Source organism: Malania oleifera, chromosome 8 (assembly GCF_029873635.1).
Source record: "Malania oleifera isolate guangnan ecotype guangnan chromosome 8, ASM2987363v1, whole genome shotgun sequence".
NCBI classification, from domain to species: Eukaryota; Viridiplantae; Streptophyta; class Magnoliopsida; order Santalales; family Ximeniaceae; genus Malania; species Malania oleifera.
Genome location: NC_080424.1, coordinates 1,267,501 through 1,294,870, shown reverse-complemented (window position 1 = coordinate 1,294,870; position 27,370 = coordinate 1,267,501). Strand labels below are relative to the sequence as shown.

The 27,370-nt window shown below is 37.4% G+C and overlaps 1 protein-coding gene across 5 annotated transcripts in view; it reads left to right on the top strand.

Moving 5' to 3' along the window:
* Nucleotides 1-4,230: 4,230 nt before the first annotated feature.
* LOC131161467 (vacuolar protein sorting-associated protein 52 A-like) overlaps nucleotides 4,231-27,370 on the top strand; it is a 28,462-nt gene continuing 5,322 nt past the window's right edge. The window contains exons 1-5 of one of the 5 annotated variants that reach the window (XM_058117249.1): nucleotides 4,231-4,578; nucleotides 5,134-5,183; nucleotides 9,848-9,942; nucleotides 10,326-10,419; nucleotides 24,644-24,864. In XM_058117249.1, coding sequence (XP_057973232.1) covers nucleotides 5,160-5,183; nucleotides 9,848-9,942; nucleotides 10,326-10,419; nucleotides 24,644-24,700 — 270 coding nt within the window. In that variant the 5' untranslated portion in view covers nucleotides 4,231-4,578; nucleotides 5,134-5,159 and the 3' untranslated portion in view covers nucleotides 24,701-24,864. Of the gene's footprint in view, nucleotides 4,579-5,133; nucleotides 5,184-9,847; nucleotides 9,943-10,325; nucleotides 10,420-11,823; nucleotides 12,593-24,643; nucleotides 24,865-27,370 lie in introns of those variants that run through there. The other 4 variants (XR_009138481.1, XM_058117248.1, XR_009138479.1 and 1 more) reach the window with 4 other exon arrangements.

Genomic DNA, 27,370 nt, shown 5'->3' with positions numbered 1-27,370 from the left:
AATTTTATTATATTAAATGGAGGCAAGTAAAATGAAACAATAGAATGAGAACAATGTAGAAGGAATAGGAGCAGGGAGAAGGAGGAAGTTAAGGAAAAGGATGAGTGGGAAATTGTGCCGTTTTCTTAAAGAAAATGAAGAAAAATTATTTTTTAATAATAGAAATTAATAATTAAATATATAAGAAAAAAAAATTTATATTAAATAAAAAATAATTACTTATTAATTTGAACAATCTTCATGAATCGATCCTTGATCACGACCACGTGAAAAGAAACAAATCAAAGTGGCTTAGAGGACCCGAGGTGTACTCCGGGGGACCTCTCTGATGCCTAAGTAAGTGATGGGTTTGAGAGGTTTTTATGCAATAGTAAAGTGTGTTAGGATGAGATACCTTAGCCTCTTCTCCAAATCCCTATTTATAGTGACGGAGGTTGACCCAAGGGTGTAATGTCATTTATTGGCGAGTTATGGTGCGGGCGTGAATCGCTCCGGTTCTTACCTTGTTGGCGTGAATCATTCTGCTTATTATAAAGCGGGCGTCAATTGCTCTAGTCGGGCGGTTGACTTGGGCGGTAACTACCCTCATAATGTTGCGCTCTGATATCTTCTAGGTAGGTTATATATTTGGGGTATATCATTTGCTCCCCCTTAGGTTCGAATTTTTGAAGCTGGCTTCCAAAGTTCGAAAATTGTTGTTGTAGTTGTTGTTTTTGTCGAGCAGCATTTCTTGAGACATTTTGGGTTGCTTGTTACTTAATGAGTCGTGCTCTTCTTTTTTGCCGTTTCTGGTCTAATGAGTCGTGCTCATATTTTGGGCCCTTTCTGGGCCTCACGAGTGTTGCTCATCAGTTGGGCTAATTCTTCTTTGCCTAATGAGCTGTGCTCATTTTTTGGGCAATCTGCTGGCCTCACGAGCGTTGCTCATTAGTTGGGCCGATTCTTCTTTGCCTAATGAATTGTGCTTATTTTTTGAGCAATCTTTTGGCCTCACGAGCGTTGCTCGTCAGTTGGGCCGATTCTTCCTTATTTAATGAGTTGTGCTCATTTTTTGGGCAGTCTTCTGGCCTCACGAACGTTGTTCATCAATCGGCCAATTTTTCTTTTCCTAATGAGCTATGCTCATTTTTTGGGCAGTCTTCTAGCCTCACGAGCGTTGTTCATCCATTGGGCCGATTCTTCTTTGCCTAATGAGTTGTGCTCATTTTTTGGGCAGTCTTCTGACCTCACGAGCGTTGCTCATCAGTTGGGCTGATTCTTCCTTGTCTAATGAGTTGTGCTCAACTAATATACCTCAATTATATCACCTACCATGAGTTCAAAGGAGACTAGAGTCCAACATTGATGAGGATAGTTACCACCTAAGTCAACTGCTTGGCCAGAGCAATTGACGTCAGTGCCTTGATGACCAGAGTAATCTACGCCAATGCTGTAATAACCAGACCAATTCACGCTTGCACCATAATTTGCCAATAAATGACATATCACCCTTAGGTCAAACTCCATCATTATAAATGGGGATTCAGGGAAGAGACTAAGGTATCTTCTTGTAAACTTTACTTTAATGTTACATAAAAAACCTCTCAAGCCAATCCTTGACTTAGGCATCGAAGAGATCCCCCGGAGTACACCCCGGGTCCTCAAAGCCTTGCTTATTTATCTCTTTTCAGGCGGTCATGATCAGGGATCGTGAAAGTCGTTCAATTTTTGGCTGCAACAGTTGGCGCCGTCTGTGGGAACTTCTTGAGAGGTTTTCTCTTTCAATCCTTGATCACGACTACATCAAATAATTGAAGGTTGATGCATTGGCTCGATTGAGACCCTACCTAGCACAAACTCTTCATTCGTAGCCTTGGATGGGACACTACCATCAAGAACCTCCGCAATCTCTTCTCCACTTACGATGACCTCGACAAAGTCGTCGGGATCCTTGGCGAGGTCACTGGGAAAAGTAAAGGGTACGAGTTTATTACATTAAAGCACATCAATGGCGCTTTGCTCACATTGAAGAAGCCAAGTAAGAAAATTGACGGACGAATAATCGGGACCCAACTTATGATATTGGGAAATTCTGGATCTAATACGAATCCGACTACAATTGATGTTTCTATGTGCAATATTTATGTAGCCAACGTGCCTATTCTCAAGGTATGATTTTTTCTCCATCATACAATAATAATTCTAAAAAATAAAAGAAAATATAGATGCCACAGTTTCAATGCTTGAAGAGCTCTTCCTTAATGGCTAATAATAATTAATAGAATGTTCAAGTTATTTAATTGATTGAACAATGACCTATGCACCAAATGCATAGTGGAGTCATGACAGTTGCATTGCCAGCCAAATAAATAAAGTCAAGCTTTGAAATTCCAATGGGTTGGCTGAATGCACTATGGGGTCGGCAATAATGACTCTTGCACATTCATGTGCGCTGAATAGTGCTCTGAATAATGAATTTGAAATTGCAATTGGAAATTTGAGTTGAAATTGCAACATACACTGAAATTGCACAATTGTAACATCTGCAATCAGCAAAACCCCAAACAGCAAAACTGAGCTCCTTAGTGACATTCTATCGAGCACCTGGAGCCCAATCAGTTGAACAATCCCCACCATAATCAAAACAAACAATAAAAAATCACCGTCGTTAATGGTAGACATATCGCATATCTCAATCTCAAACTTTAATCTGCCACCACACTTTCAACCCCATGTCCAAAAAGTCCAACATGGGACTCACGGATCAATTGGGATACAATCGAATAATATGAGTTTATAGACCCTAAAGATGACACAAAAATAGTTTGCGAAATCTAAGCACTACACGCTCACCTGTAGTTCCCTTTGCTGCAAACGATCGAACACTTGATGCATACACGTCCAAACCCTTTGTAACAAATTCATCCCGAACCGATTTTGAATCCTAACTGATATTGAAAATACCATAACTCACATTTTTAGCCCCAATGAAATCAAAACTGCAAGAACTTGTCGAATTGAACAACCATCCCGGCATCATAAATTACCAAAATATTACTGAAGATATAGCCCAAAAAATGAGCACAGCTCATTAAGTAAGGAAGAATCAACCCAATGACAAGCAATGCTTTGCTCGTGAGGCCAGAAGACTGTCCAAAAAATGAGCATAGCTTATTACGTAAAGAAGAATCGACCCAACTGATGAGCAACACTTATAAGCCTAGAAGACTACCCAAAAAATGAGCACAGCTCATTAGGCAAAGAAGAATTGGCCCAACTGATGAGCAACACTCACGATGCCAGAACACTACTCAAAAAAAGAGCACAACTCATTAGGTAAGGAAGAATCGGCCTAACTGACGAGCAACACTCGTGAGGCTAGAAGACTGCCCAAAAAATGAGCACAACTCATTAGGTAAAGAAGAATCGGCCTAACTGACGAGCAACGCTAGTGAGACCCAAAAACGGCCCAAAATATGAGCACAACTCATTAGGCAAAAAACGACAAAAAAGAAGAACACGACTCATTAAGCCACAAGTAGCCTAAAATGCCCCGAGAAGAGCTGCTTGACATTAAAAAAAAAAAAAAAAAAACAAGAACTTTCGAACTTTGGAAACAAACTTAAAAAATTTGACACTGAAGGGGGGACAACTGATATACCTCAAATATATCACCTACCATAAGTTCAAAGGAGACTAGAGCCGAACATTGATGAGAGCAGTTACCACCCCAGTCAACTGTTTGGTAAGAGCAATTGATGCTAGTGCCATGATGATCAGAGTAATCTACGCCAACGTTGTAATAACCGGAATAATTCATGCTCGCACCATAATTTATCAATAAATGACATATCACCTTTGGGTCAAACTCCATTGCTATAAATGAGGACTCAGAGAAGAGGTTAAGGTATCTTATTGTAAATTCTACTTTACTGTTGCATAAAAAATCTCTCAAGTCAATTCCTAACTTAGGCATCAGAAAAATCCCTCGGAGTACACCCCGGGTCCTTCAAGCTTTACTTATTTATTTCTTTTCAGATGGTCGTGATCAGGGATCATGAAAGTCGTTCAATTTTTGGCTACAACAATTACTTATTAATTTTATTAAATAATTATTTTTTAAGCATTGAAAATATTAAAATTTTTAAAAATAACACATATTTAAATATTTATAATTCAAATTTTAAAATTCGATGAAAGTCAAATTCAAAATTTACAAAATTAAATTTGAACACACAAACATTTAATTATACGAAACATGCACTTCGTCAAGCCTTCAACTCAAACGATACGATCGCTACAAGCTTATTGCATCGGCACGTGTGACATGTTTGTGTTGCACTCTCCTCTCCTCCCGCCCCACTTCGCACTGCCCGGCGTCCCGCTGTCTTCGACCTTCCATGAGCGATCACCTGTAAGCTCGATCCATTCACTGCTCTGCTGATCTGCTACTTGTCGATATCTTAGCTGCAGACGATAGCAATTGATGCACGTCCATCCTCAATTAAGCCCTTCCATGGTCAAATTCCATCAATCTCAATAGGATTGGATCCACCAGGGAGAAGCTATATTCTACTTTACTGATTACCGCTTCAAAAGGTATTGGCCTCTGAAAATTTCTTCTATATTTCTCCCAATCTGAACCCCTGCCAAATCGACTATTCCAGTCGACTCTCAGATGGAAGTTCTCCTTCGGTCTGAACTGATCCGATTGCGGGGTCCAACATCACAAGGGAAACCATTGGCAGACCCTGACGCGAGAGAAATGTGAGGGAGAGTGAGTCTCTCAAAAGCTATTTCAGGCACCGCTCCACCGGATGCTATCGCGCGTTTGTTTGTGCCTGTGGAGGAAATTTGGATGCCCCCGTTGGGGCCCGATGTTGTTTTTGCAATGTCATATCTAACAGAAAACGTTTTACTAGTTCGTCATTTTCTTATGATTATAATTGGATTTCCGGTATTGTTGATGCTTGTTTGTATTCAATTGATCAGCTGATTTAAATACCATCATTCTTTTAACAATTCTTTTTACTAGACTGTTATTTTTCCGATGATTGTAAATGGATTGTGGTATTTGTTGCATTTTCAGGTATCAATTGATATATATATAGATATATTTTTAATTTTTAATTTTTAAATTTCATGTATGGATAGTGCTACAAAGTTATTGGTTGAATGAGATGGCCGATGCAGCAGTTGGCAAGGTAATAAGTCTTTAGTTTTGAGTTACGCATGATCTTTCACTATTTTCTGTTTATAAAATCTTGACTATGCACTGTTTAGTTCCTTTCTGCTTGTATTTCTGTGGAATTTCCGTTATCCTCAGGCTGCTAAGATGTCTGAGAGAATAATTATGTAATAAGTTATTAGGATGTTGTCCATAAGTTAAATTTTAATAAAAATTCTAGAGAATGTTTGCTACCCCAATGTTTTCTTTTCTTTTGTGCATGATAGCATTGAGAGGATAAATGAATTGGGTCAAAAGAAAATGCCCTTTTGGAGTTTCATATGAGCAATGTGCTTGTATTGTTGGGGATTGACATTTCCTGAATCTTGAAAGTAATTCTTTCTGCAAAATGTGAATTAGGATGGACTGATTGATGAAATCTGACTGGAGTTTGAACCTTGATATGTGGAATGCCTCAGAATCTTAGTTGAGGCTTTTTTGTTTTTTGGTTTTTGATAGGCGGTAGGTTGATGGCACAGAGGTGCACTCAAGAAACACACTCTGTGGGCAAACCCCTAAACAGAAACCCAAGTTTATTTCAATCATCCACCCCACCAAAGGCTTAACCAACACAATATAAGAAAAATTAGTTTCCTAAATTTTTAAAGTATGAACTTTCCTAACTTGCTACATTTATTGCCAAAATCAAATCATAGTAAGTAAGAAATAAAATCAAAATCAAACCACAAAATTAAATTAACATCAAAGCGCAAAATCAAATCAAAATCTGGCTCTTTATATGACCCTTTGGATTTTTTCTTGAATGACCTGCCTCTGTCAGGCACAAGACTAACCATGACCTAGCTCCAATCCTGTAAGTGGCCAGTTTGACGGGTTGAACACTTCACACCATGTGAAGCGCTATGCAGCACTAGTTTACCTCACAAACTTAACTAGTATACCCTGTGAACACACGTTCAAAAGCATCAAATACAAAAAATATGCTGTAAGCAGGAAGTAAGCACTAGATTCAAATGGTGAATAGAAAAGCGGTGTAATTTATCTTATCACACCTTTATAAGCAACATGGTTTTATTGAGGGAGACAAGTAGGCTAAACACATTTAAAATGACTATTGAGTTTTACAATGATTGATGAACATATGCTAATTTCACTCTAGCCCAAGGAAACACACTGTGACTGATGCTCCCTTTTTTTTGTTAAAACCTAAGGTACTACTCAACTTGAAGAGCAAACATTATGCTTCTATTTATGTGATGGTTACCGTCCAAGTCAGCATAAGATAAGCAGTCATAGGTGAGTATAAGACCTTGAGCAAGCTTGGCTCATGACATTGAGTTTCGTTGAGACATCAGGACCTTGGTTGTGAGTTGGCCAACATGCTGGCTTGCTTGGATGCCATACGAGAGGAAAAGGAGTGGTTAATGATATTGGTACCTCTGGATCAGCTGCTTTTACCAATGAGCTAATCCCGAACCACGTGTGGGTTGCTTCCATTATCATATGTTATGCCTCGACTATAAGATCAAGGTCACACTGCGTTGTGTAATGAGCTTTATGACTTGCAACCAGTTTGAGAACGTCTTTGTTTTCTAAGGTGTTTGGGCTAAGAATAAAAGCAACCTCATGATAATTTGTTTAATAGGTTATCCCAACAATTGGTTGGACAATATCGAGTCACAACATCAGAATCGAGTAAAGGGTTCCATAACAGAGTGGATTTGCACGAGGGTGTACTAATATAGAAGTTCATGCCATTTGACTATGCCTGGGAAGTCTACTCCGGGTTGTGTTGGATGTTGACACATACACTAGGGAATTTCACTGCCGCCTTGCTTTATTTCAATGTGATGAGAGTGAATAGGTGGTCATTTGGTACACAGAAGGACTGCAGTATAACATTCCAATCAAGCTGAACAGCCAACTATTGAAACTCGTTACTAGGGATGAATAAAAGGAATTTTATCTTTGTGAAGAAAATGAAAAAGTGGTCCGATTATGGGGAGCCAAAAGTTGTGGCTCGAGCTCAACAAAGCTTGTGGAAGGCTGCTGATAAAAAGGGTAAATAGAATGCCATTAGTGTGAGGAGAAGGTTTGTTTTTCTTGATAGAGCCCTAAAATTAAATCCTTACATACAACAGAAGAGAAGATCGAGCCAAGGGAGGCCAATTACATCTATGAACCTTGCTGGCAGTGGGGAAGAGGGCTCTAAATAGTGAACAGCCCCCACAAGTGGATCTTTGCTTTTTTCTTTTGCTGAGGTGCTACAATATGGATGGGACCATCTTCAAAGCTTTTAGGCATGCAGGAGTTGTCAATCACGAGGGAGCCCTACAGCTAGCAAGTGTTGTTTTCGACGTCGAAACATAGATTAATTTGATATCTGTGTGCGTCTTTTAGTAGCTTCGATTAAATGTTCTCAAGACCCTGCGTACTGCCGTTTCCAGATTTTGAGTAGGTTTTAGGGAATAGCTTGTGCCCTTGTGTGGATATCACACTAACTATTAGGGGAATTCTTTTTCGACTTACAATGCTATTGTGATTTCCTTACTGTTGACATAATGTTGAAGGGCTTGACAGTTTGACTATCAAATGATCTATGATGGCGGCGTTGAACACTACCTATGTCAATGTTGGTCTAAACCACTATGATTTATGATTTCAATGTTATCCCATATGTCGATGATATATGAAGATATGGGGTTGTCTTGAACTCATTTCTGTTCTACATGTCCACCTTCCATTAATCTATGTTCGAGTTCAAACCTTTCTGTGGTGGAGAATGATCGGGAGAGAGACTGTTCATCACAGACGCTTGGATTAACCTGGAGGCCTTACATATCATTCAAGAAAAGATTCAGATTTTGATTTGACGATCCAGTTGATTTGATTTTGTGATCTGATTTTGATTTAGTTTTTTTATTTGATTTTGCTTTTATTTCTTATTTATTATGATTTCAATTTGTCAATAAATGTAGCAAATTAGGAAAGCTTTTGGAAGGGGTGGGTGACTGAAATGAACATGGGTTTGTGTTTACGGGTTTGTACTTGGAGCATTTGTCTTTCTTGAGTGTGCTCTGTGGCATCACAGGTGCAAAGATGAAAGCAGGTCGTGGTTTGTTGTGCTATTTATATCGTGTTTTGGGTCATTGGCTAGAGAGAAATGCCTGTGGTTTTCAAGATTGCTCTTTGCCTTCCAAATGCTTTGGGACAGAATTGTTTTCTTGGATTCTTTGTGGCAGCATTCTGCTGGCTGCTTAGTGGAGTTTGCTTCTCCAATCCTCAGTGAGACGGGAGGGCCTTGTTAGCTGGATCTTTTGTATTTTTCTATTCTTTAGATTTTTATGTACATTTTTTTACATTGTTTTCCCTCAGAAGGATATCTTATCCTCCTTACTGTCTATCCTTCTTTGTTCAATTCATTTTCTTTTTCTATATAAAAAGAGAATACTATTTTTCAGGCTGTCTTGGTTTAAAAAAAAAATGAAAACTCCACTTAAGCAGAGGTTTTTGTTTTCTGGGGTACGAGATTGTGAGGAATACCACGTTTAGTGTCTGTGTGATATTTCTCCTGCATTTTGTTGGCAACTAAACATATGAGTGACATTAAATTCCATTATTTTCTTTTGCTTGGATATTGAACTTGATCGATGTTACCTAGAATGTGGAATGTTCTGGTTCGTAGAACAGGAGCAGGATCTCGGTACTGCACATTCTCTGAAATGTGGAACATTAGGGCCTTAGGGTATATATAAATAGATATGTAGGTAAAAACGTGTAGTGACACTTGTATATTTTAGAGTGCATGTTGAGTTTTTCTAATGTAGAAAGATCTTCTGTGGAGAAATAAATTAATAATGATGGAAATAGAACTAAAAAAATGTGACCATTCCCCACTTTTAACAAACAAAAAGTGTTATGTGAAAAATATTGAATTAACACTTTGGATTGTATATTTAGTGTTTTGGAACAAAAATGTTCCACATTTTGGAATGCTCATGCCAATTTGTGGTTCGCTAGGATGTTAATGTTTTCTGGTAGCTGTGAACTTGATTAACTGCAACACTTGATTATTGAGCACCTGGTGAATTTAAAAGAAAAAGTTCTTGATTGGACTTGAATATTAAACTTCAACATTTAGGTGCCTTGGCAAACGTGGGCAAAACAGTTTTCTCACTTATTCAAAACATTGCCTCATCCCGTGTTACTACTGTATTATCATTTCCATGTTGTATTTAAGTTGAATTTGCTTGGCCACTGAGATTCTCTTCAAATGCTTACACTTCATTTGGAGCCATTTGTCCCTTTAGATCAAGGACCTTAAAGGTATTTTTAACTGCTGCTTTTCATTTATTTATTTGCGTTTTCCCCTTGGCCAATTTAGAGCCTTTTATCTGTATCACGAGCCTTATTCGTAATGGTTCGAATTTCTAAAAGAGATTTACCCCTTGCAAAACATTTATCCTTCCATTTTCTCAATTCAATGATATTCCGTTGTTTTCTAAAAAATAATGAACTTGGCTTGATATTGTGTGAATTAGTACATCCTTTAACGAGAAATACATTTGAATATAATTTCCATTTTGTTGTTATGTTAGTGCTTTCTTTGTGAAACTTCCTATCACCTGTCTTTTATAGCTTAAGACCTCTCTCTCTCTCTCTCTCTCTCTGTGTGCACAGGGTCACTCTTATGGTGAGATCAATAGCATGCAGAAAAATGCATTTGATTTAGGAGTCTTTGTTGGAGATTTGAGTTTTGAGGAGGACGCAAGCAGGTGTATTTCTTAATGCAAGTTTGTCATTTTATAAATATAGAAACGGTGGTATGCTAGAAGAAAACACATCTATGAACAGAAACTATATTTCAATTACTCTTCTAAATTTATTTGTTAGTTTTTATTTTTATTTATTTATCTTCACCCTTTTTCTGGAAAACAAAGCTCATGTGTTTGATGTTGAATAAATTAGATTTCTTAGTTGTCAGGTCCACAATCATATGTTGTGCTTGCATCATGTTAAAAGCATCCTCCCCTCCTCCGTTTTAACAGTGTTTCCTGGGCCATGCATAGTTAGTTACTATGTATTATTTATTTTGTGAATTGCATTATTTTCAAATCAAACTATTGCATCTTGAGAAGGTCTTCTGGTTGCCTTTTAGTGATGATGTCTCATTGGAAGGACTGCAAGAAGAACTAGAAGAATGTAAAAATGATGATGTAAGTGGCATTTTCTTTGTTGATTCATTTGCCAAGGTATTAAGTAATATATTTATGTGTATGCTTATGAACATGCGGCTTTGTATTATTGATACTTCTTCATGCTGTTGTAATTGTATCTTTCTTTTTACTCAATACTCTCTTATCTAACACTTAAACTGATAATTTCCTCAGAATTGGAACCTAAAATTTTTTTTTTTTATTTAGTTGGTGTGGTGAGGCTATTATAATTTAAAGTCATTGAAGTATTACTGCATTTGTAACCAAACTGCAGTGCTATTTTCATTCTTCATGTTGCCATTTCATGTATGAATTACAGTTTCTGACTGCAGTACTGCTCTGTTGATATTTTATTGGAATTAATTTTTCTCTTGGATATTACTAGATTTATTTAGTCGTTATCACTTTATTTCTGGTTATTATCTGTTATCTTAAGTTACAAGTTATTTACACATCTGATGTATTAGTAGATGCTGTGCAGTTTTGGGTGGAGAATAATTTTTTTTGGATTGAAAAGGAAGAGATTTTATTAAGAAAAAGAAGTCAAGGAACATTAAAAATTCTCCTTAAAAGATAGCTTCTTTATGGTGTGTCGGGTTTGGAATTTTCAGGGAAACTAGCGTTCAGGATTTAAATAGGGATTGGAAGAGCTGGTTGGATTGATTTCTGTTTTTTGTTGTTTTTGTTTTTTTTCTTAGTTTGTTCCAGATTCTCCCCCTTTGTAAATTCTTTTCCTATTAGTGAATTTCTTTTTCTATCTAAAAAGAAAATCTAACTCATCAAAAAGTGCAGCCAGCCAATCATGCTGTGCATCAGAAAAAGAAAATCCTTGCAACACTCAGCCGCAAAAACCCACAAGGAGGTCACATACTGAATTCCATCCAAAGCATAATCGATGACATCCTCTTCCCTGTAAAAAAATTGAGCATTTTGCACAAACCAAAACCCCCACAAAATTGGAAAAAATGCACGTCTCCACAATGCGAGATCAACTTTAGCCCTTCCAAAACCTGAAAAAGAGATAGCTAACAAATCCTCCAATGACTCTGGACACACTCAACTCTCTCCAAATAAGCCAAAAAGATTATTCCACACCCTCTTAAGAAAAAGAGCAATAAAGGAACAGGTGAGAAGCAGATTCTGAATTTTCAAAACAAAGAGAACATCATACTATATTTCTTTTTTTGCATTACATTATAATTCCTCTTTAATTTTTAAAAAATACTCAGCACGTGCTTCTACATAACATCATACTATATTTCTTTTTTGTTCTTATATCAAGAGGGTTTCTTATGTTCCTCCTTGTACTCTTTTTTCTCTTCTATAAAATCTCTTCTATTCTATATATAAAAAAAAGTCAGATTATATCTATGCATGCGTTTAAAAAGCTTTCCATTTACACATCTGTCAATCCTTACTTTTTTTTTCCCTTTTCTTTAGTTTTGATATGAAAGGTACAATGAGAAGAGAAGATGTCCTCGTGAAAACAAAATGAAAAGTTACATTTGATTACAATAGAGCTGCCCTCCAAACCCTTTGCACGTTGGGCAGTGACAACCTCCAAAATACCTGAACAAACGGGACCCATCCTATAGAAAAGGAGAGGTTGTGCAATTCTTGCAAGTCTCAAATTCCTCTCAATCCACAGGGTCCACCGGATAGCAAAATGCGTGCAGCTCCATAAAGCTCTTCTCTTTTTGTTTTTGCCAAAACTCCATTATCTCACTTGCAGGAAATCTCCCACCACCCGAGGAGCCACCCAAGCTGCACAAAAACAAGAGAAAAAGAGAACTTTGATGATAGTTTGCCACCTTACAATGAAGGAACAGGTGTGCATTTGTAATTTGGGAAACAAACTTCCAGGTGCTTGCGTGAGAGGCAATGCAATTGAGCTAGAACTTAGTTAAATGTGAAGAATGTCTTCCTACATGGTGATCTTTGGGAGGAAGTCTATATGAGCAATTGGTTTTGTTGCCTAGGGGGAGTCATGATTAGTGTGTCAGCTCAAGAAATCCTTGTATGATTTGAAGCAATCTCCTAGAGCATGTTTGGTTGATTTAGTGCTGTTGTACTTGAGTTTGGCCTTGTGTGCTGCATATCACATTGTATTTTATTGTCACATTGTGGCACTGTCTGTGGTAGGATTTTCCTCATTGTGTATGTGGATGATATTGTGATTACTAGTGAGGATGATTGAGGTATTCGACCCCTGATGAATGATCTACAAAGTAAATTTAAAACCAAAGATTTATGCCATTGAAATACTTCGTGGTTATAGAAGTATCCAGATCTTGTATAGGATCATCTTGTCACGCATATGTTAGACCAAAGATTTAGGGCCACTGAAATATTTTGATTGTCACTTGGTTCAAGAGAAAGTTGTGCAGAAGCTCATTAGAATGACTGATGTGAAGTTTGAATTCCAACTTGCTGATTTATCCACCATAGCCTTAAGAGTGTTGCTCAGGTTAAATCCATTTGTAACAAGCTAGTAGCATATGAAAATTATGCTCTAGCTTGAGGGGGAGTGTTACTAGTGACTTGTTATTTAGTGTTACTGGTGTGTGTTGTTGTGTTACTAAGCGTGAGTTAGTGCGTGGTTTAGTAAGGGTACTATGGTCATTGTTATGTGCTTAGCATATATTATAAATAGAGGGAGAGACTTATCGTGCTGTGATTAGGTCTTCCAAAGTTCCAATTTACATGATTCTTCAACAAGACTCAAAAGGGGAGTAATTTTTATTTTTTTTGCTACCAGAATGTCCTTCCCCACATTTGGGTTCTTTTCTCTCTTGATCTATTGTGAAATTGGGAAGCATGACTTCGTTGATGATAAAAGAGTGGATATTTAGAAAATGATCTCTTGCTAGAAGAGCAGTGGATGGTTAACGAATGTTGTTTCTAAATTGCCAAATGGTGAAAAGGTTTGTCTTGCTTCTTGTATTCATTATTCAATCTCAATGATTCGTTGGAACCCTGGTTAGATTTTATATTTCTGAACTTAGACCTTTGTGGCAAAGTCATTTTTCTAGGTTCATGCATGCATGTGTGCACACGCACAAACAAATCCTACCCAATCTATTAGAATTCCTTATTTCCTTATCCTTCTATGATGTTATTACATAGAGACTTTGTACAGACATACTAGCTTTGCTAGTTATGCATACAATGCTGGTGTCTTGCTTTAGCATCACTATGACTGAGGAATCTTCTGTCAGGGCGCCCTAAATCAGCCTAAAAATACTCACTTATATGTATACAGAAAACTTTATTATCTGTTTGTGGTGCTTATAGTTTTAGAGTTTTACAGAAGCAATACTTTGGCATTGTGCTTGAGAGTTGAGAGTCGTAGTGCCATACCAAAGTCATTTATATCAGTGTATTATCACACATCAGTGGTACGTGTGACATATTTGTAGATGCTGCAGCAATTTATGGGAGGGAAAAAATAGTTTTTGAAAAGGGCTCCTGCCATTTAAACATGTTTCATTTTTTTTTTTTAAATCAGATTGAGCAAATCTTGAAATCCTGAGAGAATTTGAATTTAGAATGTGCCCCAGATCAAACTGAAGTGAAGTTTGGTTAAAATCTGGATATTTGTTGGCAGAATTTTGAAAATTTCCTCCACAATTGCAGAGGCTCTTTCTGTGATATGAATAAGTGATCTTCTGGCTTGAGTTAATACCTTACAGTGGGTCAATGTTTGCCTTTACAATTGGTTTCAAATATTTTTTTTTGGAAAAACTTAAAGCTGCTGGAACCTCTATGGGACGGGGGCTGTTTCTATGTTTTATTGTTTCTAAATAATATTTTAAACATTTGTTGATGCTTTAATTTTTGCTACTTTTATTTTTATTTAATTTGGGGGTAGGACATATATGAGGTCTGTATGAATCTGTTTGGCTCCTGTCTTGAGATTGAAGGGAAGTGTTAATGGGTATTTAGTCTTTTATTATTATTATTATTATTATTATTATTATTATTATTATTATTATTATTATTATTATTATTATGTGTTAGAGTTTTGTTAGTAATAAGTGTGACCTCGTAAGTGTATTATGGTCATTTCTATTGTACTTAAATACATTATAAATAGAGGGAGAGACCTATCATTGAGTTTAGGTCTTCCATTTTACCCAATTACTCAACATGGTATCATAGCGTGATCCAAACTAAACCCTACTCTCCTCAGCCGTTGCTGGAAAACACCATTCTGGCGGCGTCCTTCCTAAATTCACCTCCATCCCATATTATTTCACAAAACCAACCATACACCCATAAATAGACCACCCCCCCCCCCCAAAGACGACTCACCCCACAAAACCCCATCGCCAGAGGAGCCCCCACACACCCCTGCACTTTGGCAAAATGCCGGCAAGGCCAACCCCACTCGCTGGTGCATGAGTGAATTTCCAACCACCTTTTTCTTTTTTTCATCTTCCATGCTCTGATTCCTTCTCCAGACAATATTATCAAGCTGTTAGGTCAGTTTTTTTTCTCAAAAATTCAACCTCTTTCGACTATGTACTTGCGACATTCCTTTAAAGTTTGTTCAAGGCTTGTGAAGGCTTCTTTGTGAGGTTTTTGGAGCTATGGCAGTGGCAGCATCCATATGTTCAGTTGTGAGGCTGTGGCAATGCTATATCCGTTGGTGAGTTGGGAATGGTTGTTTGATGCTTTGTGAAGCTGTTTATCAATTTTTAATGAGTTTATTGGGTTTGAAAAAGTGGGATTTTCTATGTTTTCTTTTATTCACCCCTTCCATATGCTTAAATATCACGTCGTTGGGCATGTGTTTTTGCTCCAACATCCAATCTTTGTTATGACAATGCACTTATGGTAATTTGTTAGTTGTTGTTTGGTGTTAGTAATGGTCATTGGTGACCTTCTTGGGGCAGTGGCAGCTCATAAGCTTTTTTTTGTGAGGCTGTGGAAGTGTTGCTTTCTTAGGGCTGCATCTGAGGTCGTTGGTGATTCGTTCATGGTAGTTTCAGTGGTTCACCTCTCCAATTGTTCCAGTGCTTAGTGTTGCTTTCTTGTGGCCACGTGTGAGTTTCTTGGTGCTATGGAAGCCTTGTATTGATTTATTTGTGGCTTGTTCATAGTGGGTCACCTTGTTCGTGGTTGTTCCATTTGTTCCAGCGATTAATCTTATGATCATTGGTATGAATTTGTGAATGTTGGGATGGCGTTTGCATATCAAAAAAGTATGATTCCTTTGTTAGTCATTTGTTTGAGTGAACCTCGTACTGTGACTTTATCAGAGGAGGAGTATTCCAGGTTTCTACAATATCAAATGTTTCAACAAGCATCTTATCACATTGCTTCTTTTACCTAGAAAGGTAATCCTACAGTCTGCATGTCATCTGGTATCCTTCCTACTAGTCCTTAGATTATCGATTCTGCTGCCACTAACCATATAACATAGGCAACCAACTTCTTTTCTAATCTCCAATATCCTAAAATCTCCTATAAGTTACCCTTGCTGATGGGTCCACTATTGTTGTTAAGGTGAAAAGAACAGTAAATCCCACTCCTTCTATCTCTCTTTCTTCTGCTTTATACAGTCCTAAATCTCCTTTCAATCTTATGTTAGTTAGTTGCTTCCTAATTTTTTGGTTATTTAGGATTTGAAGATGAGAAAGACAATTGGCACTGGACGCGAGGTTCATGGACTTTACTACTTTGAGTCGCCTTCTCCGCCTATTGTCTGCACAGTCGCAGCTACACCACTTCAAATCCATTGTCCCCTTGGTCATCCGTCCTTGGACAAGTTGAAATAGCTAGTTCCTACATTGAGTTCTGTGTCTAATCTTGAGTGTGAGTCTTGTCGATTGGGCATGCATCATCATGATCCCTTTGCTCCCCGAGTCAACAAACAGGTGGTTAGTCCTTTCATGCTTCTCCATTTTCATATTTGGGGTCCTAGTCGTGTGACATCAAAGCTGGGGTTTCAGTACATTGTTACATTTTTTGATGACTACTCTAGGATGACTTGGTTATATTTAATGAAAGATCATTCCGAGTTGTTTGATATCTTTTGTGCTTTCTATTCCCAAATAAAGAATCAATTTGACATGCCAGTCAGGATACTTCGTGGTGATAATGCTAAGGAGTGCTTCTACACCCAATTTAGTGCTTATATGACTAACTCTAATATGATCTGTCAGTCCTCTTGTTTCCACACTCCACAACAAAATGGAGTTGTAGAGCGGAAAAACAGACATATTCTTGAAGCTACTCGTACCCTATTGTGTCAAATGAATGTCCCCAAAGTCTTTTGGAGTGATGCTGTGCTCACATCAATAAAATGTCATCCTTTGTCCTTAAAGGTAAAATTACATATTCAATTATCTTTCCTAAGGCACCTTTGTTCTACCTTCCTCCTCGTATATTTGGTTGTGTCCTTTGTCTATCAGTTATCTCCAGGAATGGATAAGTTGGATCCCTATGCTACCAAATGTATTTTTTTGGGCTATTCTTATACTCAAAAGGGATATCAATGTTATAGTCATACTTTACATCGATTCTTTCTTTGCCGCTGTCTCCTTTTTTGAGTCTACACTATACTACTTTGAGTTCCAGTGGGGCCAATTTAGGTGTTTTCCTATCAGAAGTAAAAATTGAAAACATGACAGATTAAAGTGATTGGGGTAGATGTCAGGTTGAGTTTCAAGAGAGCCAATTTAGGGGCATTAATATTAGATTTGGAATTCGAAAATCTGGTCAAGATCAGAGATTGGGTTGTTGATTATAAGCACGTTGGATAAAGAAAGTTCATGCATCATTATACATTTCATGCATTTCCTTGCATTTAAAAAATAAAAAGAAGAAGAAGAAGAAGAAGAAGAAGAATGCATACGTGTCATATCATGCAACATGCATACATACCCCCCATGTTTTGGTATCATATCAAACAGCATGCATGCATCCCTGCATTCTGACATCATAAGTAGCAACATGCATACACCATATAGCATCATTCGTTCACACTTGTCTTGCCATCCTTGTCTAAGCAATCTATGTTTCGCTAAAAAATTGGGGCAACTGACCTAGGTACAAATGGACCTATCTACTCTGAGACTGGGGCAATTGACCCAGGTCTTAGTCAAGTCATCCACTCCGAAGCTCTGGCAATTGACCCTAGTTCAAATTTTAGCATCCACTTTGAAACTGAGGCACTAGCCTTTAAGACCAAATTAGGTCATCTGGCTCTTGAGATCCTACACCTGAGCATTCATCGTCCGTTCGACAATTCATCTAGTTCTCGGGATCCTATACCCGAGCATTCATCTTCAATTCAACAATTCATTAGGCTCTCGGGATCCTATACCTAAGCATTCATATTCAATTCGACAATTCATCTAGCTCTCGGGACCCTACACCCAAGCATTCATATTCAATTCTATAATTCATCTGGCTCTGAAGATCCTATACCCGAGCATTCATCGTCAATTCAACAATTCATTTGGCTCTCGGGATCCTATACCCGAGCATTCATCGTCAATTCGACAATTCATCTGGCTCTCGAGATCCTATACCCAAGCATCCATCTTCGATTAGACAATTCATCAGGCTCTCGAAATCCTACACTCGACTAGTCATTAGACCCTCAGGATCCTACACTCGAGTAGTCACTTCCTAAGTCATTGGGATCCTACACCCAGTACAAGTCCTCCTCAAAAGCCTTGCTAACCAGGATTCTACACCCGAGCCATCATTAACCATTGGTCCATAATTCCCATCAAATAGTCATCAAACTCTCAGAATGCTACATATGAGGAGTCCTCGAAATCCTACACTCGAGCAATCAACAGACTCTCGGAATCCTACATCTGAGGAGTCCTCGAGATCCTACACTTGAGCAATCAGTAGACTTTTGGAATCTTACATCTGAGAACTCCTCGAGATCTTACACTCGAGCAATCAACAGACTCTCATAATCTTACATCTAAGAAGTCCTCGAGATCCTACACTTGAGCAATCAGCAGACTCTTAGAATCCTACATCCGAGGAGTTTTCGAGATCCTACACTTGAGCAATCAATAGACTCTCAGAATCCTACATTTGAGGAGTCATCGAGATCCTACACTCGAGCAATCAGTAGACTCTCAGAATCCTACATCTGAGAAGTCCTCGAGATCCTACACTTGAGCAATCAGCAGACTCTCGGAATCCTACATCTGAGGAGTCCTTAAGATCCTACGCGCGAGCAATCAACAGAGATTTAGAATCTTACACTTGAGTAGTCAAACATTCAAAGGATCTTGGGACCCAACACCCGATTGATCATCCCTAGTGAAGTAACTATTTTTTAGAGATTTCAGGATCTTACTCCTGAATAGTCAAACATTTAAAGGATCTTGGGACCCTACACTCGATTGATCATCCCCAGCGAAGTAACTATTTTTCAGAGATTCAGGATCTTACACCTGAATAGTTAAACATTTAAAGGATCTTGGGACCTTACACCCAATTGATCATTCCCAATGGAGTAACCATTTTTTTAAGACTCAGGACCCTATAACTGAATACTCAGGATTTTACACTTGATTGATCATCCCCAATGGAGTAATAATTTTTCAGAGATTCTATCCACTAACTTCCTAGAGAATTGTGCCACATTCCCATTTTGCCCAGTTTAAATTTTCTCATTCTTGGTTGGTAAAAGCAAACTGCATTTGGTTGATCTGAAAGCAGGCAGTTGTTTGACATGGTTAAAATATGTGTCTTTTATCTTTGCAGGATTGTTGCTATAAATAACGTAGGAGAGTTCCTACTGTTACATTGAAACAACAAAGCTTACAAACAGGGGCAGTTGTAGACACCCCAATTTTACCCAGGTCATTCTGAGAAGACCCGGCTTGCTAAAGAGTTAACCTTGTATTCCCGGGAATGGAAGGATTCGATTGAGTCTCGGTTTATTTCAAAATTGAGTCCCGTTTTATTTCAAAATTGGAGTCCCGGTTATTTCTAAATGAGTCCTGGTTTATTTTTATTGAGTCCTGATTATTTTATTTTAAATTGAGTATCAATTTGATTTTAAGTTGAGTCCGGATATTTTAGGTTGAGTCTTTCATTTTTAGAAATTTTGATTGAGTCCCTGAATTTTTTTTTTAGATCGAGTATTTGTTTTTATTTTTATTTTTGGCTTCATGTTGGCAATAATATAAAAATAAAAATAAATTTAAAAAATAAAAAAAATAAAAGAAAAGAAAAAGAAAAGAGGCGGTAGGGTTTTGAAAACTTTTTTACAGAAGTAGGGGGGCGGAGACGAAAGAGAGGGGACCAAAGCTTCTCCACTCTCCCATACTCTCTCTTTCTCTCCCTCTCTATCATCTCACAGAGCCCTCCACGGCCATAGGCCCTCGCCGCAAAAACAACCCTAGCCTCTCTTCCATCTCTCGCATTCTCTCCATCCTCTTCCTAGACCCCAGCCGTGAGCCACCCACAACCTCACGGCCACTCAACAAAAAAAACTAGCAGCTTCGATCGCCCACGAACTCACGCACCTTCCCTACAACTCCGGATAACTTCTCTCGTTAACCCAAGCATCCACGCCTTCTCTAGCAGCCTCCACCCTCACAAAGCAACTCTCAGCCTCCCACGGTCTGCAGCCCGGCCATCCATCATCGCCGCAGCCAAGCACCAACCCCCATGAAGCCATCTTGCAACTTCGGCAATTGACCATGCAGCAGGTAGCTGCCCTTGCTCCAGCCAGCATCTTACGACAACACTCTCTTTTCTGCTCCTCCCTCACGGCCACCGCTCCTTTAGTCACACGCAGCAGCACCAGCCGCAGCTGCTGCTCCCTGCTCCATAACCGCGAGCACTGTTCACGCTCAGTCGCCACAGCTCTTACCTTTCTGGCCACGCACGGCACCATCACAGTGTTCTGGTGAGTTCCGTGTAGTCATGACCATGCACATGCACACCCACCATTCTCATGCACAACACACACATGCATACACGTATTGATTTCTTTTTTTTTTTTTTTTTTTTTTGTGTTTAAGGGTTTTCTTCTTGTTATATTTCATGTAATATTTAAGTTTAAGTTTATGTATATACTAAAAGTTAATGTTCATGTTTTTTTTTTTTTAAAAAAAAAATTTTGTTGTTTAAGTTTTATGTTTGGTGTAAACACTAATTGATTTATTCTTTTTGGTTGCTGGATTTTTGTTGTCATAATATTCATTCATGTTTAAATTTTTATTATTTTTTTATTATGCATATTAAATAATAAATATTATTATTTTCAATGTTATAATATTTGTTTTAATAGTTGAGATTCATGTTGTTTTTTTGTCATATTTATTGTAAGATATTAAATGATTTTTATTATTATTGTAGAATTTTTATGGTTGAAACTTGTTTTAATATGTAAGTTAGATTTTGTTGTAGTTAGTGTATATATTAAAAGATTCATATTATTGTCATAGGGTTTTCATTATTGTTACATTTTTAATGTTAATGTTATTATCGTTTAATATTCATATTGTAAGAATTGTCATTGTTATACGTATTTAGTGTTTTTGTTATTATTGCATTCATTTAATGTTTAATATTTATATATTTAGGGTTACATATTAGTTTTGGTGGTCATAGCAATTTTAGAAATAACTTGTTTCCATAAGTTCATTATTTGTTTGCCTTTCCATGGGTTTCCATATTTTAATCTAAAATTTGATTTGTTTCATTAATTAATTGCTTATATATGTGTGTATTGTATCTTTAATTGGGTGTTAATATTAAGGTAAGTAAAATATGTATATTATTATTACTATAAATATTATTATTATTATTATTATTATTATTATTATTATTATTATTATTATTCCTATCATTATTATTTATTATTATCATTATCCTTTATTTCTTACTATTATTATCATGTTTATTATTTATTATTATTATTATTATTATTATTATTATTTTTGTATTCGTTATCATTATTATTATTATTACTATCATTATTCTATTTTGTTTAATTGTGTTATTTTTAACTTATCATTTTGTTATTATGATGTTTTCGTTATTAATTATTTTTGATTTTATTTTCCTATGATTTCAAAAAAGGGTATAAGCTTTCGGGCTTCAGGTACCCCAGTTCTGAGGGAACATATATCATATATATTTTGTGTGATTTATTTCTTTAAATGTGCATTTCAAAAATTCACTAAAAGGGAGTAATTTGAAAGATCTATTAAATTAAATTTGGGATAATTCTTGATTAATTAGGTACCGTTCGTAAGAATGGACGTGTAGGGGGTGCTCGTACCTTCCCCTTACGTAATTGATCTCCCGATCCTGATTTTGGTAACGCAGACCGATTCTACCCTTAATTGGGTAGTAATCAAGTGTTCTAACTATACTAAAAGGTTAGTGGCGACTCCATTTCTATTTTTTTTTCTAAAAATATAAAATAATTTTTATTTCGCCACCTCGGGGCACACACGCTCTGGGGACGTCGTGGCGCATATTTTCATGGACTTTGTCACTGGGTTACCACAAGCACTACACGGGCAGAATGTCGTCTGGGTAATCGTGGACAAGTTGACTAAATCTGCTCACTTTCTATCGATGAAGATTAGCTATTCTTTGAGTAGGTTAGCATTTTTGGACGTGCATGAGATAGTTAGAATGCACGGGATACTGGTGTCCATTGTTTCAGATCGAGGCCTGAGGCTCACTTCTCGATTCTAGAAGAGTTTATAGGAAGCACTGAGGACAAAACTTACATTCAGTACAACGTTCCACCCCCAGACTGATAGACAGTCAAAGAGGACGATACAGATCTTGGAGGATATGTTACGGGCTTATGTATTAGACTTCGGTGGTAGTTGGATTCAATTTCTACCATTGGCGGAGTTTGCCTATAACAATAGCTTCCAAGTTAGTATTGGGATAACACCGTTCGAGACATTGTATGGTCGGAGGTGTCGGTCTCCTTTTTATTGGGATGAAGTCGGTGAACGACAGATATTGGGTCTCGAACTCATACATCAGGCTTCTGAGAAGGTCAGATTTATCACAGATAAAATTAAATCAACTTAGAGTTGGCAAAAGAGTTACGCGGATGTTCGCCGTCGTGAGTTGGAATTCGAGGTTGGGGGTAGGATATTCCTGAGAATCGCTTATATGAAAGGGGTGATAAGATTCGGGAAGAAGGGCAAGCTGAGCCTGAGGTATATCGGACCATTCAAGGTACTGGAACGAGTGGGTCCGGTGACTTACAAGATTGCACTACCCCCAGCACTCTTGAGGATTCATGATGTGTTCCACATATCCATGTTGAGGAGGTACGTGTCAGATCCGTCACATGTGATTAGTTACGAATCTTTAGAGATTGGCGATGCTTTGACGTATGAGGAGATACCCGTTCAGATTTTAGACCGTAAAGTTCAGAAGCTGCATACCAAGGAGATACCGTTAGTGAAGGTACTGTGGCGGAATCACACGGTTGAGGAAGCTTCTTTGGAATTAGAGACGAAAATACGCTAAAAATATCCGCAGTTGTTTTAAGTAGTAAATTTCGATAGCAGGATCGTTGTGGGTATGTATGTATGTATAATATTCTATTATCGTAGTAATGATGTGTGGTTAGTCTCTGGGAGAGTTTTGTAATATTGTGAGCTCTTAAGACAGTGTATGTATGTAACCACGGTATTCCTCCGCCATAAGTGAGGTTGTGTATGTATTTGGGACGGGGCTGCTATATGGGTGGTTGCCGGCTCTTTCTAGAGTTAGGTATGTGTTTGGGTATGTAGTTGAGTTGGTAAATAAGATATTACAAATTTCGAGGACGAAATTTTTATAAGGATGGGAGGTTGTAAGAACCTGACCTGAGATATGTAGATCGAATAAATAAAAAAATGTTAAAAAGGTAAATTTTGCAGGCTTTGTCGACGAAGTCATTGTTCTCGTTGACGAAGGCCTTCATACTCTTCGTCGTCAAAATTTAGAGCCTCATCGACGAAGAAATATCAAACGTATTGTAAAATATCGGAATAGGGTTCGTTGCCGAAGGAGCCGGTTCGTCGTCAAAATGTGTGGATGATTCATCGACGAAGGCGTCGTTTCGTTGACGAGATTGGCTAGGTCAAAGGGGCTATAAATATCCTCCTTCATTGCTTCATGGCTAAGTAAGTTAAAACTACTCTCTTTCTCTTGAACTCAAATCTTCTTTCTCTCTCTCTAGGATTTCAGGATGTCAGTTGCCAGAATCAACGATCCAACGTTATCACGTGGATTAGGAGGAAAAGCTCTACGTTTTTAGTGGATCGAAAATTCGTTTCGAGGATTTTCAGGTTTTAACGCAAAAATGAGGTAAGAGTCTGATTTCAGTTTTGTTTCTAAATATATGTAGTAGTAAGAATTATAGTAAAATATAGTTCTTGGATGTTTAAGTTTTGGGAACTCGATTCGTAGTTTTGGAGTCGGAGAGTTCGTATTTTGGTATTCAGGAAAAGGTAAGGGGATTCTGTTTATATCAGTTATATTTTGAAATTGGAATCAATAAACATGTAGTGTAAGATTGTATGTATGTTTTGATTACTTATTTGGGAAAATCTATAGAGTAAAAATGCGGGATTTTTTGGTTACAGTTTTTAGGAAAATTTTGGATTTTAGGTATCATCTCTGTTTCGGTTGGAAAATCATATGTTGTATAAAATGGTAGTAATGAGATGACCGTACCTGTATTTGTATTAAACTATATTTCTTGAATTAGAAACGATATGATTTGTTGTATACTCAAATAAGTGTGAAATGAAATGTTGTATATAAATGTTCCAGGATATTGTAAAACAGCTAGGGACGGCTAATTACCGTACGCTGATGAGTATAAGGACATGAGTTCTAAAATTGTTCCAGGTTTTGTAAATCAACTAGGGGCGGCTAATTACCGTATGCTGACGCCATGTCTCGGCTAATTACCGTGGGCGAGAGTGTCCGACTCTATATCTGAGGGTGTGAAACATCGCCTGTTTGTTCCGGTTGGTCACCGATGGGTGTGAGTGGACACCGTACTGGCAACTATATCGCTGTGAGACTTTGGTTATTGCAGGGTATCGGGTGCTTGAGTGTGATGACACTCACTGTATGTTTGGTATCGTATGTACTGAAACTGAATTGTGAAAATACTGGAACTGTATTGTGTTATGTTTTATGTTGAAATAACACTGGTGTGCCACACACTGATATAACCTGTTTTCTTCGTTACTGAGATGTGTCTCATCCCGAATATACAAATATTTTTCAGGTCCTTCAGGTAGCCGAAACTAGCATCCTAACGTCCGGAAGCGTGGGTGTCGGTTAGCTACGTTGAGTACTTGTGTAAGTACGGGTTTTGTAACCGGGTTGTCATTGTTGGGTTTTGTAGACAACCAAAGTATGTATTGTATTTTGGGAACGTATATTCTTGTTATGTATAGACTTTGGTATTGTATTATGTATGTATAGAAAGAACATTTTCGCTGCGTATTTGATGAGTATGGATATGTATGTGAATATGTATAGGGTGCACGTGTACCCCACAGGGTCGGACTCTCATTCAGTATAGTATCATGTATGTTTTAAATGATACAGGGACATGTTAGGTTATTAAATTCACACCTAGGGCCCACTTGCGGGTTTGGGGCGTGACAAAAATGCTGGTGGGTTCATCTTCATAAATTTTTCTATCGTGCACCCCAGAACTATAGATGAACCTCCTTGCTCCCTATAGCTCCAGGCAATCTCAGTTATGACTTGCTGAGCCATGCTACGTAACACAGCATCTGAATCCCTGCCTCTTGCACCAGAAGACCCTGCTCCGTCGTCGCCACTAGCGTGAGTGCTACTACCTCCTGGGTCCATCCTACAATATTACCAAATTATTTTGAGAATCCGAACCTTACAATACTATACTAACTAAAATACCCCTTACCTCTTATCACTAATTTAAGGTCTGGCCCTACCATATGGAAATAGAATCGTCGATAGTTTACTTTAATTTTCTTGAAATTATCACCCTAGGAAAAACATAGAAATCACCACAAAACTCTACATTCAAATCGTAAAATAGAACTCTAAATTCTCATCATAATTCCCCAACATTAAGTCACTATTATCCTGTTCCACTCTTCTTATAATTACATTCCTATATTTTGGTATTATTTCCCACTGTACTCTAGAGTCTACAGAATTTGGTAACTTGGCTCTGATACCAAACTGTAATGATCAAAAAATTACACCATTTTTTTTTTATAATTTACTCTGATACCCCTGTAATACCTACTACAACATCTCAAGGCCCAAATGACATTGAGGAATCCCTGCACATAAATCGACACACCTATGTAGTGGAAAACATAAAGTCATACATTCATATTTACAATACCAGAATTCAGTGTTTCCAAACCATACATACATGTTTACATGTTATCCCAGTTTCATCTACTCCAAAAATACATTCCCTTGAACACACTTACCTTTTAAAATATGGCAGTACAAAAGATCTTTTTATCTGCGAGCCTGATCTACTCACCTAGTTAGATTACCTGAAAATGGTTAAACCACTGGGATGAGACAATGTTCAGTAAAAGGAAATATGCTATTATTAGTGTGTGGCGATTGAGTTTCATAAATATTATAATGACAATATCTGAAACTGTAAAAGCTGGTAAATTATATATGGTATAACTTGCATTTATCATAGTTTAAAGTATAACTATAATATCCGAGTTTTATACTTTTTCATACTTCTAGTATCATACTATAGTACTTATATTCTGTAAATCTGTATACATATACATAACTGAGATGTTTACCCTGTAAAAATGTACGTCATGATTTAACCTCTCATGACAGGGTTGTGCGGTCCGTAGGTGGGACTTAATCCTAGTTGGCCTACCAGGTAAGTCAACTGTACTCTACCAATCCTCATTCTGGTCAAACTGCAACCTTTCCTAGGCTCAGAACTAGTAACTATCTCGTCAAACCGGTCTCCTCAATCCAGAATACTAGAGAAACTATGATGAGAATCAACAAGCACCATCAAAGGATCCATTACATGTTCCTGTTGGGCCTATCACTAGAGCGAAATCCAAAAAGATCAAAGAAGCACTTCATGGGTTGATTCAAGATATTTGGGCTTATTCAAAAACGGGGCACTCTAGGCTTGGCCCAAAGAATGATGAAGGCTTAATAAACTTAATCCAAGTTTTTGATGGAGTTAATCTTGCTTAATGACTGTAATCTCCTTATTAATGGTGTACTATTCAATTGTGGGATTTGACTTTTTGGCTTTTTGTCTTTACATTTAATTTGTAATTTGTAAGACAACTTAGCTTGCATAGGTTTTTAGTAAGTTGTGAGAGTCATTAATGTGTCTAGTAAGTTGGTATATTTAATGTCCTTGTCTCCCATGTTTGTGTGGGAATTGTTAAGTATTTAATGTCCTTATCTCCCATGTTTGTGTGGGAATTGTTAAGTGTTTAATAGTCTTGTCCACCATGCTAGCTATATATATCTCACAATTGTAAGAGTTAAATTGATCATTGAATAGAAATCAAGAAAAAATGAGGATTTGTTTCTTCTTTCGGTTCATGATTAAGTTATAATCATTGGGTCAGGGTTTATTACTTTATACTTTCGGTTCACGTTTCATTTATAAACGTTTGGTCGAAGTTTGCTATCAAAATTTAAATTTTAGCTTTCTTGGGCAAGCATTCCAATATTGGTTGTTGGGTCTCAACGCATGTCAGTTGAGGTTCGCATCATTTGATATCAGAGCTTAGGCTCTAAAATCAGGTTTACTATCTTTTTATCTTTCGTTTCTTGCTATCATTCTATATTTTTGTCTTTCGTTTTGTTTCATTGTTTTTGTGTTGTAACGTGTACCAAGTTTAAAAAAAAAAAAAGAAAAAAAAGGCGTTAGAAAATAAAAAGAAAAAAAGAAAAGAAAAGAAAAGAAAGAGACAGTCAAAAAGAAAAGAAAGTAAAAAAA